This window comes from Suricata suricatta, chromosome 5, assembly GCF_006229205.1.
Source record: "Suricata suricatta isolate VVHF042 chromosome 5, meerkat_22Aug2017_6uvM2_HiC, whole genome shotgun sequence".
Lineage (NCBI taxonomy): Eukaryota > Metazoa > Chordata > Mammalia > Carnivora > Herpestidae > Suricata > Suricata suricatta.
In genome coordinates, this window is record NC_043704.1 from 92354706 (window position 1) to 92377147 (window position 22442).

The following is a 22442-nucleotide window of genomic DNA, read 5'->3' on the forward strand; positions in this document are numbered from 1 at the left end:
GGAAGAACTTTCCTTAACCTCAACTTTTATGCTTCTACTTTTGTGCAATTTTATTACTAGTTTAGTTTAGTTTAGTTTAGTTTAGTTTCATTTCTTTAATAGGAAAAAAAGCATCTTCCTGGTAGAGGAATAAAGAGATTCATCATTCATGGGGCGCCTGGGTGGCTCAGTTGGTTAAGCGTCTGACTTTGGCTCAGGTCATGATCTCACAGTGTGTGGGTTCGAGCCCCACATCAGGTTCTGTGCTGACAGCTCAGAGTCTGGAGCCTGCTTCTGATTCTGTGTCTCCCTTTCTCTCTGGCCCTCCCCCTCTTGTGCTCTGTTTCTCTCTGTCTCAGTAATAAATATAAAAAAAATTTTTTTTAAAAAAGATTCTTCATTTAGCACTGTCTCCCTCAGAAAGCATAGTAGGCATGTAACTATTGATTTGTTTCAGATAATAACCCCTACTGATGATAGGGATTCTTTAAGACTGAGGAGCATAATTAACCTTTTTATGTTCTCAAGCTAAATCTATTGAACTCTTCTCAGGAGATGGGGAAAGGAGGCCTGGGGAAATCAAAAAAAAGAATGCGATTTTTATCTCAATCCTACTGAATCTAAAGGAGTATAATTTCATTCCGGTATATCTCCGGTACCTTTCACCGTACTAGCACTACATGAAGAGAATTCAGGGTCCTTGCCTGCAGCCAAGACTGTACACACTGTGGCCAGGTTAGGTTATTTTGAGGGAGAACGTGTATCACAGTGTTCTTAGAAGACTCGTGTCATTCAGGACTTCAACTTCAGTGGGCTCAGAGCAACTCCATATCTGCTTTTGACTTAAGAAAGACCTTGTTAGTCTTTCTGAGCATCACTCCATCTCCCTGGTCACTGTGAATAAAGTCGATAGGAAAGTAATCGGCCAGAGGAATGATACTGCTTACTTTAGGTACATGTACATCAGAGTCTATAGTACATAATTATGACTTTCCATCTGCTTCTAGAGGAAATAGAGATGTCTGTGCTATGGCCTATTGTTAGAGAGACTTTGAGAGCTCCCAGGAAGGAGACTGACTTTCGGCTGGGCTCTCGGAGGGTTTCATGAGAAAAGTGGCATCTGAGATAGAATTTACAGGAACAAAACCTTTGATGAGTTGCTGGGGCAAAGGGCAGAGAGGATAGACCAAAGCCGTGGGGATGGGAACAGGCAGCCATGTTCAGAGAACAAGGACAGTATGGCTGGCCTCAGTGATGCTTCTCAAGCTTGGCTGTGCATTAGAATTATTGGGGGAATTTTCCTTCAGATATAGACATGTGAGACTCCACCCCAGACCAAATACTTTGGAATGTTTCATAGAGGGGCTCAAGCCTCAGTGTTTTTGGAAAGCTCCCAGGGTTATCCTAGGGTGCATGCCAAGTTGAGAAACCCTGAGCTGTGCGTAGAATACAGGAGGTGAGGGCCTTGACAATGCGTCCCCGGAGTAAGTGGATTGGGAACAACTTCTTCTTTTTAATGTTTTTTTTAAAGCCATATGGCGTATTACTTTCCTTACCACAGTTGGTGCTATATATTTGATATGTAAAAGGTATAACATAAACCTTTGAAGTTTTGTTTAGAAGAAAGAAACGTGTTATTAAAGAAATACCATGTGCCGTGCACTGTGCTAGGTGGTTTGTTTGAGGATATTTTTGCAAAACCGTTGAAATCGTAAGAGGTGTTCTGGGGTGTCCCAGGTCTGTAGTTCTGAGAATTGACTGCCTTGACGAGGTCATGAGAAAACACACAGACACAGACACATTTAAAAGGCTGTGGGTTTTGAAGAATAAGAATATTTTTTAAGGCAGGGTTACACGTGGGTTTTGAAGTCAGTGGTGAATTCGCGGCACAGCCTCACCACATACCAGCCGTTGTAGATCAGCTACGCATCCTCCTAGAGCCTCATGGTCGCATTCTTTTTTTTTTATGTTTATTTATGTATTGACAGAGAGAGAGACAGGGTGTGAGCAGGGGAGGGGCAGAGAGAGAGGGAGACGCAGAATCTGAAGCAGGCTCCAAGCTCTAAGCTGTCAGCACAGAGCCCGACGCAAAGCTCGAACTCACGAATTGCGAGATAAATGACCTGAGCTGAAGTCTGACACTTAACAGACTGAGCCACCCTAACGCCTCACTCAGATTCTTATTCTTCAGCCCGCGGGTTTGCCCTGCAATTTGTGTGAAACACATCTGTACAGTATTTGGTGCCTCACCTAGCAGAAAGAAGATAAGTTTTATAAAGTGTATACATTTGTTAACCTGATTAAACTTCATTCCTGAGCTCACAACCAAAATCTGTTCTTCTCTAGCGTGTGCAGTAACAGATAGGCAGAAGCCAGCGCTGCACAGTCCTCTGTCCCTGCAGTAAGTTGGGCAAATTGAGACTATTATTTGCCACGAGCTCATCAGGGGCTTTAACTCAAGATCTACAATTCTGAAAGTAAAACAAGTCAGAATCCTCTCTCAGTACTTTGCAGGGACCCATCTTTAAACGAAAGCTGCTGATAAATACATTATACTTGCTTTCTTTGGCTATAGCACTCATAAGTTTTCCTCTGACTCTAAGCGTTCTATGTCTATAAAAATATTATAGACCTTTAATTATACTTCTCAGGTCAAATTCAAGTTACTTTGAAGGCTTGTCTTAAACCAGGTGACCTCAGAAATCTACAGTTACACTATATTCAAGTTCAAGTTCCAGCTTGAACAAGAATAAGAGAAGGGGTTAGGAGGGAGACCTTTAAGGGCACCAGGAAGACTCTTGAATTATAATCTGTTTTTTAAGTATGTTTACTCTGTTATCTGAGCCAGTTATTAGTTGACTGATAAGACTGTGGCTTGGGGCACCTGGGTGGCTCATTCCATTAAGTGGCCAACTCTTGACTTCAGCTCAAGTCATGCTCTCCAGGTTCTTGAGTTCAAGCCCTGTATCAGGCTCTGCACTGTGCTGACAGCACAGAGCCTGCTTGGTATTCTCTCTCTCCCTCTCTGTCTGTCTCTACCCTGTTCGTGCTCCGTATCTCTTTCTCTCAAATATAAATAAATAAACACTAAAAAAAAAAAAAAGATTGTGGCAGTATCAGGATATTTTTTTAATTATAAATTTCTCTCTCTCTTTTTTAATTTATTTTGAGAGAGACCGAGAGAGTGTGAGCAGGGGAGGGGCAGAGAAAGAGGAAGAATCTCAAACAGCCTAATGGGGTTGGGGTCAGGGAGTAGGGGTGGGTGGGGACTGAGGGGAGGGATGGTGAACTCCAGAACTGTGAGATGGTGACCTGAGCTGAAATCAAGAGTCAGATGCTTAACCATCTGAGCCATCCAGGTGCCGCACCAATTTCTCTTGATTCAAAGTTACTAGACCTTTTAGGAAATAACATCTGACAATTCATTTCATATCTATATATTGCTAGAATATGCTCTGGCATTTTGGGCTACCAGGAAAACAGTTTACTATGATATATGGAATCTTGCTGAGACGAAATAGCCTTTATTTTCACAACCTGAGCCATTCGTTTTTATTTCATTGAAAGAATTAAGAATTCAGCTTGGTAGAACTGTAGTTCAAATTGAGAACCTGTCCTATAACTGGGCGTGGGGGGGGAGGGTAACTGGAATTATGTAAGATGGCGCCATCTAGTGGACAAGATGGTATAATCCTACTCCTTTGACCCATTAATCAGTAGGATAGTAGTACTATACAATATAGCAGCCGCTTTAGGACATAATGAAATTCAACGGGACAAAAGACATTTTGAATGATTAACTGATCACCACAGATGGGAAAATAAAAAATGAATTAGAAAAATTATTTTATATAAGGCAACTGCTAAGGGGATTTGTCGCATTTAGAATTTTTAAAATGCAGTAATTCCTGAGCAACCGGATAAATATTCACTACTTCTCAGAGTCGTTCCCAAATGTTTGTCCATTTCATTGTATCTGCACTGAATGTCAAGATAACTAACTAGCTGGATTTTAGGTGGGAGAAAATTCGTTTCTAAGAATAGGTATATTAATTATAAAGTGAAAATGAAAAGACCTGGGGTATTTTTTTTAATGTTTTTTTTTTTTGAAGAGGGAGAGAGAGAGAACAATCAGGGGAGGGACAGAGAGAGAGGGAGAGAGAGAATTCCAAGTAGGCACAACACTGTCCGTGCAGAGCCTGCCGTATAGCTTGAGCCCATGAACTGTGAGACTGTGACCTGAGCCGGATGCTTAGCCACCCAAGCACCCCAGAACCTGAATTATTCATGTTATTAGGTTTTATTTAACTAATTGGTTTCTATCCCACCTTGTTTTTATCTGTGTTTGACTAACTTTACAAATAAAGTAACTTTTTGGTGCCTCAGTTTCTTTTGTCTGCAAAAGGAAGGTATGTTAACTCAAAAGGGTTTAGTGGATGGATGATTATGTGCCTAGCACATTGATGGGTACTGGGAACACAGTGATGAATAAAACAGTTTTCATTTCAGAGAACATACTCTTGAGAGGAAACACACATACATCCTTTTAAAATGAGGCAGTAAGAACAGTGATACACCCCGGCACATAGGAGAATCGGGGAATGGTGCCCAGCTCAGCCCCAGAGGGAAGTGGAGTTCCAGTCAAGGAAGCCCACATGGAGGAGTCTAAACCTGTACGCAAGGCCTAACGGCTGAGTGAGAATTAATAAGGAAGGACGCGGCTGAGCTGAGAGGGCCCTCCAAGCGAGACCAGCAGCAGCTATGGACTCGAGAGATGTTATCATGGACGGGGCATCTGACAAAACTAAGTTCTCTGGGACTCTTGTGGGAATATGAATTCTACAAAGTGTACAGACTAGGCTCCCAAAGGGACTCTGCTATTACAGAGTGGCCTGGTTGGAGAAGCCTCAGGCCCCAATGGGGCCTGGACAACTCGGCTTCCTTTTTGCTTTCTGACAGCTAGTCTTTCGTTTCCAGCCTCTCGGAAAGTGAATTCGCTGCCTGGGTTTAATGTCAGGCTGGCATGACCTCTTCAATGGAATACAGTTTTACTGTGTTTTTCAAGTAAATCCTGAAGGATACCATATGGAGTCGTGAAACATGAGACCAATGAAGTGGTTAAAGTTTCCAAGTCACCTTCCAATCCACAGGTGTCGTGAACTGAACACTGACTTCCAGAAATAAAGTCCCCAAATCTGTTATGGTTCTACCCGTATCTTAATAATCAATATCCACCTTAACTTTGGAGTTTTGTTTTGTGGTTGTTAAAAAAATGGCGGGGGGTTGGGGGATTACTGCTAATACAAAATCATTACATTTTTAATCCTTTTTTCTTTAATGTTTATTTATTTTCAAGAGAGACAGAGACAGAGTTCGAGCAGGGGAGGGGAAGAGAGAGAGACGGAGGGAGACACAGAATCCAAGCAGGCTCCAGGCTCTGAGCTGTCAGCACAGAGCCTGATGTGGGGCTTGAACTCACAAACTGTGAGATCATGACCTGAACTGTGGTCAGACGCTTAACCGACTGAGCCACCCAGGTGCCCCTAAGCCATTACATTTTATACTAACTATTTGATTTGCAAGAAAATGAGTGGCTCAGGTGGCTCGATTGGTCACACATCCAACTGTTGATTTTGGCTCAGGTCATAATCTCACGGTTTGTGCGCTGTCAGCTCAGAGCCTGCTTGGGATTCTCTCTCTCCCTCTCTCTCTGCCCCTCCCGCATCGATGCTCCCCCCACCCCCCACCATCCTGTCTCTCTCAAAATAGATAAACTTTTTTTAAAAAAAGAAAACGAATGGTTCATTTTTATATTTGTTTTCATTCCGTACCTGTTTATTTCTGTGTCAAAAGAACCAGCTTCCCCATAAACTATAAGCGGCCTATAAAGATGTGGGGAAGTCCTTAAATGAATGCAACTTTTGTCTTCACAGATACAGGCTAGTTCCAAAGGTCTATTTTCCTGCGCAAATTCACGACGTTGTATGTGCCACGAAGTATTTTCTGCAGCCGGAAGTCTTACACAAGTATTCAGTTGACCCAGGAAGGGTTGGCATTTCTGGTGACAGTGCTGGTGGGAATTTGGCCGCTGCTTTGGGCCAGCAGGTAACAGATTGCCCTGACAGGCTTGCGCTGAGGCCTCTTGCTAACTTGCAGACCAGCAAACACATTCTCCACTACTTATGGCGAAGGCTTAACAGGTGGGCTGGTCAGTACGGGCCAGGTTATTCAGACGACTGCACTGGGAGAATTCTCAGATCTTTCTGAAAAGGGGGGGGGGTCATTGAAAGAGGTGTCATCCCTGAGTCCTTGGAAAGTCCTTGACTATAATTAATATGAAAGACAGGCTGACAGTTTGTAGGGCTTTCTTGCTCCTCAGTGATATGCATGGAAATCAAGTATCCCCAGCTACTTTTCCATGCTGGACTTGCAAAATATTTTTGCTTAAATTCTAGTTGCTAAGATTGTCTCCTTAGAACTTTGAGTCAAATCGAAAAGCTAAAAAATGTTTCCCAACTTTTTTTTTAATATAAAAGAAAAAATTAAAATGGGTCAGCCACTTTGAATGTTATAAAATCAGTTAATCTGAGCTTACCTGGTTAAATTCCCTGGTTAAATTCTCTGGCTAAAACTATCTGGCTCCAAGAGCACCCAAAATTTGGGGCAACTGTGTAAATTCAAAGATAAGTATGTTTTCTTGCTTTGATGGATTAAATAAGTCTGGAATCGCACCTCTGTCTTCTCACCTCCAGATTTCTTTTGGTGTTCTCAAATTGCTGTACACAACCTTATTCTCTGTTGGGCGTCGACAGGTTTGCTACACATGTGTTCTCATGTGTAAGAAGGAGGTCCTCGTGCAGTGGGGAGAGGATTGTGGGCTTTAAAATTAGAAGTGGCACAGAATCCAGTCCCGCTGCCTTGGAAGCTACGGGCTTCGGGCACGCCCCTCAACACCTCTGACTCTCAGGAAAATGAGGATAATGCCATCTGATTGCAGGGCTATTGCCAGGACTTAGTGAAATGATGTGTATACAATTCCTGGCACCTATTAATGGTACTATTACCTAATCGTTTCCTTTTGCTTTTACAGAGCAGTTACATCTTCCCTGGGGGAGGGGGTTCTAAACTCCGACATGAAACAAAATTCTACAGCTAAAGTGACCTGGAAGGTTGTTTAGTTTACGGTGATGTAGTTAGCTGCCTTTTAATGTTACATGAAAATGTGTATCATTTTAGACCCCAGGACTGGAAAATAAGGCAGTGTATTCACATTTTGTGGAGGCATGGGGGAATGGAGATCTGATGGGGTAGAGGATGTGTTCACATTCCCGTTTAACCTCAACTCTGGGGCACATGCTCATTAAGGAGAATGCAGGGCATGTTGCCAGCGCCGTTTAAATTCTCACTTAGGCAGCATGAGGACTAAATGCTCGTCAGAGGAGATATCCTAAGGTGCTACTGTAACACTTTGGAGCCCCATCATCTGTTCATTTAGCTTTTCCTACCCGTCTCCTCTGCAAGAGTTAGACCAATTTGTTTCTCCCGAGGAAGCCATTGCCTTTTTTCACCTTGCACAGAATACTGAACTAAAAAAGGTTCTCACATTAGCCATCCATAGTACCCAGCAAGGTATGCTAGTGCCGAAGGATAGAAACAAGTAGTGTTCATGGGGGGTTAAGGACCTGAGAGATCAGCTGCATTTGCAGTGTTCACTCAAAACTATAGGTTGCAAACATCATAACTTTCTTCGTAAATATCCAGCAGCTTGATGCAAGTGCAGGGAGTGGTGGTGGTAGTGGGTGGTGGGGATGCTTTTATTTTTTGAACTATATTGCTCAATAAAATGCCTGGCGGAAATTTCATATTTATACCCCTTTGATTCCAAGTAATGTGTTCAGATACTTTAAAAGTTGTGATTTCCATACAAGGAGCCATACAAAAGGAAATAATGTGTTTGCTTCCTCTTCTCCAGTTTGCTCAAGATGCCAACCTCAAAAACAAGCTCAAAGTGCAAGCTTTAATTTATCCAGTTCTTCAAGCTTTAGATTTTAACACGCCCTCTTACCAGCAAAACGTGAACACCCCAATCCTTCCCCGTTATGTCATGGTCAAGTGCTGGGTGGACTACTTCAAAGGCAACTATGATTTTATCCAGGCGATGATCATTAACAACCACACTTCGATGGACATGGGAGAGGCAGTCACCCTCAGGGCCCGTTTAAACTGGACGTCCCTCTTGCCTGCCTCCATCACAAAGGACTACAAACCTGTGGTGCAGCCCACGGGCAACGCCAGGATTGTGCGCGAGATCCCTCAGCTGTTGGATGTCCGCTCGGCCCCGCTCATTGCAGACCAGGAAGTCCTGCGGCACCTCCCGAAGACCTACATTCTGACGTGTGAGCATGACGTCCTAAGAGACGATGGGATCATGTATGCAAAGCGTCTGGAGAGCGCAGGGGTGGCGGTGACCCTGGATCACTTTGAGGACGGCTTCCACGGATGCATGATTTTCACCAGCTGGCCTACCAACTTCTCAGTGGGAATCCGGACTAGGAATAGTTACATCAAGTGGCTGGATCAAAACCTGTAAAAGAGGAAAATTTCCAGAATCTTGACCTCCTGCACCTGCTACGGAAAGAGATGCACTTTTTAGTTGACTACTTTCCCCTTGTTACTTGTGACTTATGAAATCTCCGTTCCCTGCAGACTTTATGTTAATTTAATTTTGAAAATGTGTTTGGCTAATCTAAGTACAAAATATCTGAATCTCATTCCCCAAGTGGGTCAGTCTCTCTGTCCTTGGTTTTTTCTTTTTTGTTTGTTTCTTTTTTTTTTTTTTTGGCCCAACTACCACCAGTACTCATGGCTGCAGAAAGCAGGACTAGCAGCTGAAATAGCTTTGGGTTCTGTCTTCATCAAGAAATTCTTTCTAGAAGAAATTCTTCCAGCTGTGGATGGCATATGTGGGCTCTTTAGCATGTAGGGTTTACTTTAAACTCAGAGCAATATTACTTGTCTGCACCTTAAGGTCAGTGCGGGGTACCAAGTGCCCTCGTTCTTTATGGATAGACAGTTTTGTTTCCTATGGGAATTTCGGCAAATGTGTTCTAGCAAGGACAAGCTTCTCAAATGGCTTTCTTCCTTTAGAGTGTTAATTTTATGGGCTAGCTGTCTGTAAGTCCAGTCGGATTATGATGATACTTGAAAGTTACTTCCTACCACTATTACTGGAAAATATCAGGTTGCATGTAGTGGATAGCTGTACATTGTGAAGTTTCTTGGTTATGCTATTTCCATGGGGGAGATCTTTTGGGAGCAAATTCATGTAGATTTAGGATAAATTTACCATTACAGAAACAAGTAGAAACAGACAAATGAACTAACCTATTTATTTTCACAATGAATACTTCTGACATAAATTACCAAGAGCAGTGTGTATGTATTTGGCATAGTCAGAAAAGAAGATACATTTAATATTGAAATTATGAAAAATACCTTTAGAGGGTCTAGTTTATTCTTGAAAACTCAACTTTTTCACTTACATGGCTTTAAAATGGGGCTATTTTGGTGTATATATATATATATAAATATAATGTATTGTTTATTTTTTTAAGTTATTTAATGTTAATAGATACAGCTCAACTTAAGATTTTTCAGAATAACATCTATAATGAATATTAAAAATAACAATATTTTTAAAAAACTACCATGGAATTATGTCCACATGTAATTTTATGGAAAGAGGTGAAGTAGCTATTCCTACTACTATACATTAGGCTTAAATGTTTTGATGTCTATATGCATATATGAATTAAAGAAATTAGAAACTGTGACTACACCTAGTAAATTCATCTGTGTTGATAGTTGGAGAACTTAGGTAAGACACACACTGCTCATTTCTGCCCTCTGTGGCCAGAGGAACGCCGGCTCATACTCTCCGGGGTAAAGCGTACCTGGTGCGTTCACCCCGTTTCTGTCTCCTTCCAGCCTGGTCTAGGAGTCACAACAGCCCGAGCTCAGCTTCATGTAAAACCTTCACTGCCAGTGGGCACATCTTTGGCACAGCAAGAGGTTTGAGTGCCTCTGCTCTCCTTCCTGCCACTTTTACCACTGCCCCCACCCTGCTCTTTGCAGGGACTGCCAAGACCAGGTCATGATACAGCCAGTTCATCAGTGGAAAGGAAGAGGAACCTTTCCACTCATTTGAAAGAAGGGCATTTCCCACTTCTGGTGAAGAAACAAGTGAAACTGTGCACTCTTTTATTTTTTTATTATTAAGAAATTTTACACTGTTTATTTATTTTTGAGAGAGACAGAGCACAAGCAGGGGAGGGGCAAAGAGAGATGGGAGACACAGATCCGAAGTGGGCTCCAGGGTCTGAGCTGTCAGCACAAAGCCTGACGCAGGGCTCCAACTTACTACTATGAGATTATGACCTGAGCTGGGGTCAGATACCTAACTGTCTGAGCCACCTAGGTGCCCCTTATTTTTCATTTATTGTACAAGCCAGTAGCATTTTATGTATAAAAGAGAAGCAATGCAACAGTGTGTGTATGTGTGTGTGCCTGTATGTATATTAAAAAAATCATGCAAATTAACATGCTGGTGGACATAGACAAGTCATTTACCATCTCTGAGCCTCTTTGCCCTTTCCTCTAAAACCAGAGATTTGAATTACTTAATCTACAAGGTCTTTCCCAATAGTCAGTTCCAACCATTTTGTCGGACTGGCAAATTTTATTGACTTTTTCTACAGTATTTTGGTTTTTTTGTTTTGTTCTGTGTTTGGGGGTTTTTGGTAGGTCTTTTTTCCATATATACACAGACACAAACATCACTGAAGATTTTTTTTCTAAAAAACCCACAATTTTAGTTCTTCCTCTTTGACAGCTGCTCTCCTCATTTAATACTATTGTTTTCTTACACCACTTGAAGGGACCAATGTTTGGACCTTAGTTTGAGGTTATCTACCTTTAAGAAATCAAAGAAAATACAATGCATGCACAGAATTTATTAAAATGGCATATTTTCACCCAGAATTATGAGCCAAATGCTGTCGTAATTACAACAAATGATTCTAGATCTTTAAAAGGTTCTCTTGGATGAAAAGGGAGTGAAAGAAAAAGGGTCAACCACTGTTTCTAATGAAACACTTGAGTTTCATTAAAGCTTTATGCATGTGAATGATTTGCCTGATGACTTGCACTAGATCCCACCTCAGACCTTGCTTGAAGTTTCTTGAAATTCTCCCCGGAATAACAGTTGGGAATCAGGATATGCAAAACCCAGTACATACAAGAGAGACTAAACCAACCAAAAATCTTAGCACCAAGAACTCCTTTGGGAAGCCTATAGAATTTTTGGTGAAGATATTTTAGTGCGGGGTGAATTCACTTTCTTTTTTGTTCTTAAGTAAAAAAGTTTATGCTCTACAGATTAATTTTTTTATAGTGTGATGGCTTTGTTTTGTTTTCCTATTTTATGAAAAAGTTGATAGTCTTTTGTAATATTGTGAAATATGAATATAAATATATGAAGAAAAAATCTTGAAGTGCTACAAATATAGTGAAGTGTAAATCAGTCTTATTGTTTCATCATTGATTTGTGAAGAATTTGAGACTATTGTATCATTCTCTTGGTAGCTATGATATTTTATGCATGACCTTTTAATTTTTGATTTTTGTTTATTTCCCACTGCCAAGGGCAAGGGAGATTTTATGAAGGATTTTGGTAGCAAATCAATTTTATAAGATGAAAATCCAATGTGGAGATAAGGAAAGTCTATATCTGTTTCAACTCAAGTTTGGAAATAAAATGGCTCCATCTGGGAATGTGCCTCTTTCACTTCTTGTCTCTCTTTCTGGGTCCCATCTCTGTCTCTGTATCTCAGATCCCTAGCCACAGCTCTGCCCAAATCTCCTGCCCGCCGGAGTCCTCCAGCTACCTTTCAGTCACTGAGAGGTAGTTTGGTGGCCTCCTTGATGACAGTCATTTCATGTCTGGATACAGTATGTGCTGCTCATATTGTGAAAATCGTGCCTTGGTCTGGCTAGAATATTCGTAAAAATGATGCAGACCCGGGACTATTTTGGGTCATTCAATACACATTAGAAAGGGATGATCATAGTGCAATTGAATTTGGATTGGAATTCAACCCACAGATATATCAGTATCACTGGGGATGGGTCAGTATCACTGGAGGCAAGTTTTCAAATTGACCCTGACATTACAAGCAAATCTAATAATTTCACACCTGAGTTTATTATGCTTAGTTTACATGAACCTCATAGGAATGTTTAAAACTTTTTTTTCAAAGTGAATTGTACATATTGGTTCTAAGTGGTCGCATATGTGTGTTTATATTTTTCTATTCAGCCATAGTTTCTTTCATCTTCTCAACAAAACCTCTGCTGTATGGCTACGTTTTGCTGAAGAGATCCACTGACAGTTCTAACAATTCTCCTTTGAAGCATTAAAGATATACTTTAAAGTTTTAATATTGTTTTTTGTGATTTTCATTTCTTTAGTCTCCCACTATTTTTTTAACAACATTTTATGTTTTCCAATAGATCCTGTATTTAAACATATAGAAGATGTTTATATCAGTCCCAGATTCCCCAAATCTCAGAGATCAGAAATGTAAATACTGATTTCTAGTAGACCTACGTGGGCTGTGTAGCCCTATCACTTTAGAACCAGTACCTTGTGTCATTAGAGAGGCTGGTGACATTTTGTGTCTCATTTGGATGTTCGCCCCCCCCCCCCCCCAGGCTTCCTCACGGCTGACTCCTTGTTGGCACTTGAGATCAAGAGCCCCACCTTCTGGAGAGACTGTCCGCCCAAACGGGACCCCGCCCCTCTGGTCACACCCGTTCTCTGGCCCCCTCTGATTTCTGTTCATTGCTGCTGTTTGCAGTTTAGTTCTCCGTCTGCAATTCTCGCTATTTGATTATGTGTTTGTTTTCTGTTTTGCCCATATTTAAATTTAAGCTCCATGAAGGCAGGGACTTCATCTTGCCCATTTCTGTTTCCTCAGCATTTAGAACAGAGCACGTAGTGGTTTTTTGAAACGTATTTTTGAATAATTAAATCCTCGCCGAGAAATATTGAGCTTATAATAATTAGTTTATTATTTTCCTTGTGTTTCTTTCAGAAGTAAATTAAGTTTATGTCAAATATAAAAAATTACTTTAGACTAAAATGACTGTGTTAAAAACTAAACACTTCCAAGAAAAAACTGAATTTCATACCTGTTTTTAACTACCAAATTTTAAAGCAAAAAAATGTTTTGGAGTTTATGAATAATGATGTAGAGAAAAAAAACAAAAGAAATGTAGAAAAAAATAAATTTCCCTTGCAGCCTCATTGACAATACTTAAAGCAAGCAGGGTGGCCTTCCTCCCAGAACTCAACTGCCATCATGTTAATATTTTGCCAGGGGCAAAAGGCAACCTTAGCTTGACATTATCCAACCTTCAGGACATATGAAAGTCCCTTTGGAAACTTCCTTTATCTCTGCCCCTCCCCCCACATCTCCCAGAATATATGTTGACAATCATCCTCCAAACTTCTGGTCCCCTGATGCACATCTGAAGTTCCCATGATGAAGGTTTTACTAGACGGTAGTAAATGACCTTATCTTCTACAGCAGCCAACCCCTCAAGGTCCTGGAAAACTTGCTTCCAAATTGCACAGAGACTTACACTATCCCTAAACCCCTCTCAACTTAAAAATATATAATCAGTCACTCCTCACACCCCCAGTGCAGCTCTTTCTGCCCTTGGGTTCTGTCCCGTGCTTTAATAAAACCACTTTTTTTGCATCACCGAGGACATCTCAAGAATTCTTTCTTGACCATTCACTCCCCAATCCCAAACATTATATCACATCAGGTAAAGTACAGTTTTGGGGTTTTTTTTCTTCCTTCCAGGGCTTGGGTCCTTCCTGTATTTTTCTTAAAAAATACTGACTGAGATTTTTAAGTAACTGTTGCACTCTGCCCTAAAAGAATGACCTATAGGGGCGCCTAGGAGGTTTAGTTGGTTAAGTGTTGACTTAAGTTCAGGTCATGATGCGGGGTTCATGGGTTCCAGCCCTGCGTTAGGGTCTGTGCTGACAGCTCAAAGCCTGGAGCCGGCTTCGGATTCTGTGTCTTCCCACTCTCCCTGCCCTTCCCCCACTTATGTCTGTCTCTCTCAAAAAATGAATAAACATTAAAATTTTTTTTAATTAAAAAAGAATGATCTATGTAACACATTTCACAAAGTGTCCCATGGAAGTCAATTCAAGAGTTTGAGAAGAAATTTTAATCAGTCAAAACAATTCTACCGACTTTAGGAGATTGTCTTCTTTCTGGTCTCATTAGTTTCAAATCCTATGTTCCTTATTCCAGTTAAATGCATGCAGTAGAGATGCCTGACTGGCTCAGCAGGAAGTGTGTGTGACTCTTGATCTCAGAGTTGTGAGTTAGAACCTCACGTTGGATATAGAAATTGCTAAAACATTTTTTTAAATAAATAAATAAATGTAAAAACTTAAAAAATATCCGTGCAATACTTACCTGGTTGGCCAAGAAGTAAACTTATTTTAAGTATTCTTCTTTAAAAGTTTTGCTAACTGAGTAACATCACGATCACCCCTGCTGACTTCATTTCCATCACTCTCACACACAAAGCCAGTACCTCAATTTGCTTCCTTGGTCAACTCCTTATGGACTTATTCAAGGACGTGCTAAAGTACCTCCCCTTTCTGCTGGACCTTTTACTCCCACTGAACTCATTCCTTCCTCGTAGCTCTATAAATATAGTCAAATCTGTCCTGTCCAGAAAAAACTCTTCTTTTGGCCCTTTCCCTCCATTTTATTTTCCTTCTCATCCAAACACTGCAATGTTCTTTCGGTTATCTATCGCTGAGTAACAAATTATTCAAAATTTTAAACACTAGCCGTTTGTTACTACGTGACTCTGGGTTGACTAAGCTTAGCCTGGTGGATCACTGATGAGAACAAAATCCTTTGCCTGCATTTATAGTCCATCTGGTGATAATGGGGAGGATTTTCCATAGATTACTTCTGGCCCCCACACATTTTTAACCTTGCTTTTCCTCCACACCCCTCAAACTTCTAGTGCTGGTGACAGTTCATATTTTTAGTGTATTTGGCCTCATATATCAGCAGAGGGAAGGTTAGGGGTATTCCTGGAAGTTTTTCTCCTATTGGGTGAGTCAGCAATAACTTACCTGATGCCAGCTGCAAATCACATAAACATATCTCCCTAACCCAAGCCAAATGCCCCCCAGGCCCACTTTTCCCTTAACTGGAGCACCAAAACGTTTCCCGCCACTCTAAGCATCTGACACCTGGGCAATGATGATGGAGAAACTGGGGTAGAGTCACAGACAGTAACTAGCGGCAGTTAAAAGGTATTCTAACTTTTGTGTGTCTAAAAACAAAAGGCAATATTTTTGTGCACCTTTGAGTGGGGCCCCTCCAGTTCCCTGAGTGAGATGCATACATGTAAAGGGCCCTAAACTCGAGTTTTGTGGTAAATCTGCCCCTGCACAAGATTAAGATTCATACTTTCACCCTCATTTAAATGCCTGTCCCGTGCCGTCCAGTAGCCCTACCAGTACAGCAAGTCCCAGACTAAATACATGCATTGTCTTCTCTCCCTCCCCTGGCCTGGCCTGATCAGGCCGTATTTCACTGGAGTCTACTTCTGCAGTCTCCGGTCACCCAGGCTAGGACTGTGAAAGTCATCTTCATCTCCTTAGCCTTTGACTTTGGCAGTCCCCAAGACCAATCAGTTCTATTTCCCAAATATTGAGAGAGAAAATACTTACATATTTAATATTTCTAAGATATTTGTATGAAAACATTTATATATCAAATATCCTAAACGTGCAAAATCCACTCCCTTCTTTCCATGCCTGGACCCTCTGCTCTAGTTCCAAGCTTAAAGCCCGTCAGGCTATTGGTTAAGGTCAGTGCCCCTCACGTGACGTGCACAGCTCTCCCTCCCGGCCCTGCTCCTGCAGACTTCTGCAGCCACAGTTCACGTGTGGTCTGGGCACCCTCAGGGGCCCACGGAATCAAAACTACTGCATACTAATCCTGTGATGTTATTTGCCTTCATCACTGTTTTTCCTTCACAAATGGAGTTTCCCAGCGGCCCCGTGACCTGTGGTCCTGCAGCAGGTGGGTCCTCCAGTCCTAGCCTGGGTGACCGGAGACTGCAGAAGTACGCTCCAGTGGGATACGGCCTAGATCAGACCAGGCCAGGGGAGGGAGAGAAGACAAGGCATGTATTTAGTCTGGGACTTGCTGTACTGGTAGGGCTACTGGACGGCACGGGACAGGCATTTAAATGAAGGTGAAAGTATGAATCTTAATCTTGAGCAGATACAACAATCCAGCGGGTTCCTGTGAAGCCTGACAGGAAAGAGTTTCTGCAAAGATGTAAAACAATGCCACACGTCCCATTCATTTGTGTTTGAAAAATTTAGTGTTTTGTTTTCCATATAATATTGCTAAAGCTTAACATGTAATTAAATACATTAATAACTTGGTTTAAAATTTCTCAGTTTTAATTCCTATATGGTGAATTAAAGATCAATGAATAAAGTCCACATGAACAAAAGCTCTTTGGGTCCTCAGTAATTTTTTTTAAGTTTATTTATTTATTCTCAGAGAGAGAGAGAGAGAGAGAGAGAGAGAGAGAACATGAGTGGGGGAGGGGCAAAGACAAGGAGAGAGAGAGAGAATCCCAAGCAGGCTTCTCACTGTCAGCAAAGAGCCCAATGTGGGGCTTGAACTCATGAACCATGAGATCATGACCTGAAGTAAAACCAGGAGTTGGACTCTTAACCCACTGCACCATCTAGGTGCCCCTGGGTCTTCAATAATTTTCAAGAATGTAAGGTCCTGAGACCAAAACATTGGATAATTGCTGTTGCACAGCATCATCTCTTAGCAGGCCCTGTGCATTGTGCTGAGATACAGCCAACCAATGGTGAACTTGATACTGTGGTTCTAAACACGCACCATGTTTTCTCCTCCCTAATTCTCCCCCCCCCCCGCCCCCCACCTTTCTTCACCCTCCCTTGTCTCTCTTCACCAGCCTCCTCCAGGGCACCTCTTCTAACTCCTCCCTCCTCAAGATGATTCAGCCTCTGGTCTCACATCGCACTCAACACAGGCCGGGTCATTGTTAGTGGGTCTGACTCCCTCACAAGGCCATGGGAGCCTTGACATCGGGTCATGTCAGCATCCCCTTGGTGACCCCAATGGCTGACACAGTACTTCTCACAGAATAAGCACTCAAGAAATCTTTGCTGAACAAATATTCTTATGTCCTCACAATTTAAAACAGTGTTCTCTTCATAACATGTAAAATTATACCTGATACTACTACATATATATTGGCTTATTTACATTCTTAAGATAAAATCTCTGTTTTATTTTGTTTTCCTGCAGCTGTTTTCTTTTACTAATGCATTAAAAACGTATTTGGTCAGAAAATGAAATCCTGAAGCCTGCAATAGAATAGTTTTAAATTCAAGGCAATTGCCAGCAGAGGGCACTCTTGAAAGTAAAAGGCATCAACCCTCAGCATTGCTGTGTTTTGTCTGCAATTTCAAAAAAAGATGTCCCAGTAGGTTTCTGGAATGTTTCATATTTTTAAAAGGTAAATAAAAAGCCACACTATGTCTCATCACAGAATAAATTGAGTATTTTTTCAAGTAGAGAGACTTTAAAATCCTCATTAAGTACTTGATAGAGAATGACTGAAATCTCAAAACAAAGCAAAACAAAGCAAACCAAAACAGGACTCATGTAGATCCTTTGTTAAAGCATGACTCACGTCCCTGCCCACCAAAGCGTGTGTCATTTTTCCTGACAGGTTTGTATTCAAGGTAGATATTTGCCATCCTTTTGGAAAAAAGCTGACAGAATAACAGCGTTTTGCATTTCTGAAGGACCATTTACCGCCACAGAAAATACTGGGCCTTCATCTTTTGTTGTGCCTGCTGGCAAACCCCAGGCACCCAGGACTGCGTGGGTCCTTAGTGCGAAGAAACTGCCTCTGAAAACAATACGTGAGGCAGACCTAGGTGGCCTTCGGAAGCTGAAGCCCATTTTCAATTCAAAAAGCATTCAGCAGGGACATTTGCAGGGCTGCCATGTTTTAAAAACATAGAATATGTTCTATGGTTAAACGGAAAAAGCTTGCCGCTCCCTCAACCCGCATGGAACAGAGGAAATTGCATGAACTAGCATTTGGTAAACCACAGTTCCATTTCCAGCCGGCCAGCAGATATCTCAGCAAATTTAGGTAAGTCTTGGTTAATGCCTTATTTCCACCATTTAAAAAGCCATACAGTATTTATCTAAACTTCTTCCTTATTCCACAAAAATACTTGAAGCGGCTTATAATTAAACAAAATGTGCAATGAAACAGTAACATAGAAATAGGAACTCACAGTCAAGGAAAAGAACAAAAACATGCCAGCTAGAAAAATCAGTCACTCTGGTTAATTTCTGGTTTGACGCTGAGCTCCCTGGCGGTTAAGGCAAAAAGTAAAAACGGCAGTCAGTGATTCAGCCTGCTTCATAATGAAGCATTCCAATGTCTCAGAGGTAGCAGTCTTTCCCTAGCGCTAAATTCTAAAAGAAAATTCCCATGTGTGCTTACGGACAATGTCTTCGATTATTTTAAAGCAAATACAACAGGAACTTTCACATAACTGTTTATTTAATGAATCCCCATGAAAACCGAGAGCATAAGTTTAAACCTCAGCATATCCATACTTGAAAATAGAAAGCCCAACTCACAGATGCATTATATTCTGTCTGTACGTGAGGGATATCAGATCAGTTAGGGTCCTGACAGGAAAAAGGCATGCTTGAATTGGTTCCTTTGAGAAGCATTTAACAAAGAGACTCTGGGCAAGGATACGGGCAGGGATCACAGGTACCACCAGACAGGGCAGCACTCAGGGCCTAGTAGCAACAAGGCGCTGTTACCTCATCTGGACCTGGCATTCTGAGGGTGGCTGTGTGAAGAAAGCCTGGTGCCCACTGTGCCCTTTGCTGAGTCATTAGAGAAGAAACAGGGGCAAAAAATTCCCCACACTTGTTTTTCCTTCCGCCTTCCATTCTGCTGCCTCTGCCTTCCCTGTTCCGAACTAAATGAAAGTGAGAGACCCTGGAGATGCCGTCCCTGTTGGTCAGACTCCAAGCCCACAGCAGGGTAAGAAAGATGGAAGATGAACCTGGAAACAGAAGATAATCAACACACAGAGCACAGAGGCTGTGCCCCACATCTAGTGCTTTTGTAGTCTGAGATTTAACAGCACAGATAATAAAAAGAAGTAGGTGTTTTTTGTGTTTATTTCACACTGGCAAATTTTAGCTCATTAGGCTCTCTGAAATAATCACACTCCAAAAAAATAGGAGTGATGTTTAATGTAGGATAGCACTTGGCAGAAATAATAGGTGTCGCTCTATTTCAGTATCTAGGCCTGGTGGTTATCCTGGCTCAAAATCCATAGGCACAATGACTACCTAAAAATATACTACTAGCCTTTCCTTTTAAGTATGAGTCTTAGGATTGAATGATTTTTTCCTGCCTACTTCTGAGCACTACTTTTGGCTTATGTAGGCAGAAAAAGGACCTCATGTAGACTAGAATTCCAACATGTATTGGGGTGAATATTTCAGATAAATTGCCAGTTTATTGGTCAATTAAAAAAGAGAACCCTGGTGCATGTGGGAGGCTCAGTTTGTTAAGCACCTGACGTGATTTTGGCTCAGGTCACGATCTCACTGTTCATGAGATTGAGCCAGGGGTCAAGCAGAGCCTGCTTGTTGGGATTCTCTCACTCTCTGCTCGCATGCACATTCTCTCTCTCTCTTTCTCTCTCTCTCTCTCTCTCAAAATAAACATTAAAAAAGAGAGAGAGAACCCTGCGTCTTTCCTATGGACAATAAGGACTGTCCAGGCCAAGAAGGGACAAAAAAATGATGCACTCAGCTAAACACTGGATCTTAAAATACGCACTTTGCCCATGGCCATTCATCCATGCACGTAAGGAATGTTGTTGCATCCTTCCTAAATGCTTGGCATAGTGTCAGTCCTAGGGGATCAGTGGTGAGCACTCTTCAGGGCTCCCAAGGAGCTTATAATCCTGTGAGGGAAATGCAAAAGTTGGTGATATGGATCTAATTATAGAAATAACTAACAGTGGGGCACCTGGGTGATGCAGTCAGTTAAGCGTCAAACTCTTGATGTCAGCTCAGGTCATGACCTCACCATTCGTAAGTTCAAGCCTCGCTTTGGGCTGATGGTGCGGAGCTTGCTTGGGATTCTCTCTCCTTCTCTTTGCCCCTTCCCCACTTCTGTGTGTGCACTCTCTCTCTCTCTCAATATAAATCAATGTACATAAAAAATTAATAAAACATAAAAATTTAAAAATGCCAGTGTTTATAAGAATCTATGGTTTACGAAAGCGTTTTTTGTACAGCTGTTATCTTATTAAGTCCTCACTCAACTTGGAGAGTCATTTTTATTGCCCTGATTTTACAGGTGAGTAATCGAGATGCTGATGGGTAATAAGTAATTATTAGTGGATAAGGTTGTCCCAAACTGTAGGAAGACACTTCTAAGCCGGGCATTGCTCTGCAATTGCCATCTTTGAAACCCAAATACACCCGGAAGGGCAAAATACCAAGTCATTAATTCCAAAATATAAATCAGCTTTAGCTGACAGGAACAGAAGCCTTGAGAAAACACAGAAAAGAAAGGAGGTGCATAATGAAAGGAGGCCCGGAGAGGAGGAAAAGAGTATAAAAACAGAAATTGAGGGCCACGGACAGACCACATTCACTACTTCACAACCCCACGTAGGTCTGGCCCTGTTTCGTGACTGCGATCCGCAGCTGCATTTCCAGGATTGAGTCTCTCGCCAGGTCAGTTATGATGCAGCCTGGATTGTTTGTTCCAGCTCTGCTGAGGGGGAGTAGGACACCAGGTTCCTGTGACAGAGGGTTTTATTTGCCCTCACGGTCAGCATTTGCTTTTTCACTGGGGCCACGATGAGTTTGTGCCCCAAACAGCACATGATGCTCTATGTAGCCAGATTAGAATGTCCCACCGGTAGTCCCAACATGGTGTTTTTCTCAGTCTCCGAGTTGGCACGACCTAACAGGGAGAGGGGAGTAAATAAGAGGGATCCCTTTGCTGACCGTTGAGGGAGATGTGCCCTGTTCCTTCCTGGGCTTCCCTTCCCTCACCAGAGACTCAGCGAAGATTCAGGATATCTCATATACAAAGTACATTATAGACAAATGTGGAGTATATAAAGAATGAATAGCATGGCCTCATTTGGCTTTCAAGACTAAAATTGTGGATATGTTTTAGTGAGTTTAAAACAACACTGAACATACCTTAAAAAATACTACATTCAAACTACTCTGATTTATCTTCCATCTAAAAACTATTTTCTATGTTCCTTAAAGTACTAAATGCAGATTAATTATATTTTGGGGGGCGCCTGGGGTTGCTCAGTCGGTTGAGCATCCAACTCTTGATTTCAGCTCAGGTCATGATTTCACGGTGTGAGATTGAGCCCCGAGTAGGGCTCTGTTCTGAATGTGAAGCCTTAATATTCTCTCTCTCTCCCTTCACCCCTCCCCTTCTCACAGGGTCCCTCTCTTTCTCTCAAAAAAAAAAAGAATTATTTCTTTGAGCAATACTATATAAATCCTGATGGAAGCACTAATGATAATAGTTGTGATGTATTAAATACTTATGTATGTAACAATCACATCACAAATATTTTCCCCTAATTATCTTGCACTTTGTGGGTGAGGAAATTGAGAGGTTAATTAGCTTGTCCAAGATAATGAAGCTAAAAAGTGGCTGAGATGCTGGGGACTTGCTTTCAGACCAATTTAACTCCAAAGTCTGAGCTCGGTCATCACATCACGAAGTGAATCTTCTGATCCTAAGCTCCAACGTAAAAGCTGCGTAGATTGTGTTGGGCAGTAGAGAAAATACTGATAAAACAACTTGTTATGGTAATTATATGGGTCAACTTGACTGGGTCACAAAGTACCCAGGTATTTATTTGGTCACACATTATTCTGAGGCATGCCGTTAGGGTGTTTTGGGTGAAATTAACGTTTGATTTAGTAGCCTGAGTAAAGCAGGTGGCTTTCTCCACAGTGGGTGGGCTTCATTCCAACAACTGAAGACCAAAGTAGAACAAAAAGCCTGCCCCTCCTGTTAATAAGAAGAAATTCCCTTCATCCTGAACTGACGTCAAGCTGAGATGTTTGTCTTTTCTGCCTTTGAGTTGGACGTGGACGGAAACCACCACTGGCTCTCCCAGGTCCCAGCTTGCTGCTGCAGAGGTTGGGGGTCCTCAGCCTCCATAACAGTGCGAGCTGTGAGCCAACTTC

General features: G+C 41.7%; 1 protein-coding gene and 1 long non-coding RNA gene across 3 annotated transcripts in view; one reads left to right on the top strand and one right to left on the bottom strand.

The window, feature by feature from the left end:
• NCEH1 (neutral cholesterol ester hydrolase 1) overlaps positions 1–9812 on the top strand; it is a 54641-nt gene extending 44829 nt beyond the window's left edge. For both annotated transcript variants that reach the window (XM_029939863.1, XM_029939864.1), the window contains 2 exons: positions 5913–6084; positions 7952–9812. In XM_029939863.1, coding sequence (XP_029795723.1) covers positions 5913–6084; positions 7952–8569 — 790 coding nt within the window. In that variant the 3' untranslated portion in view covers positions 8570–9812. The remainder of the gene's footprint in view (positions 1–5912; positions 6085–7951) is intronic.
• Positions 1–22442, bottom strand: part of LOC115292017 — a 64805-nt gene that overhangs the window by 19888 nt on the left and 22475 nt on the right. Inside the window, exon 4 of the long non-coding RNA XR_003908758.1 lies at positions 8247–8563. This is a non-coding gene — a long non-coding RNA (uncharacterized LOC115292017). The remainder of the gene's footprint in view (positions 1–8246; positions 8564–22442) is intronic.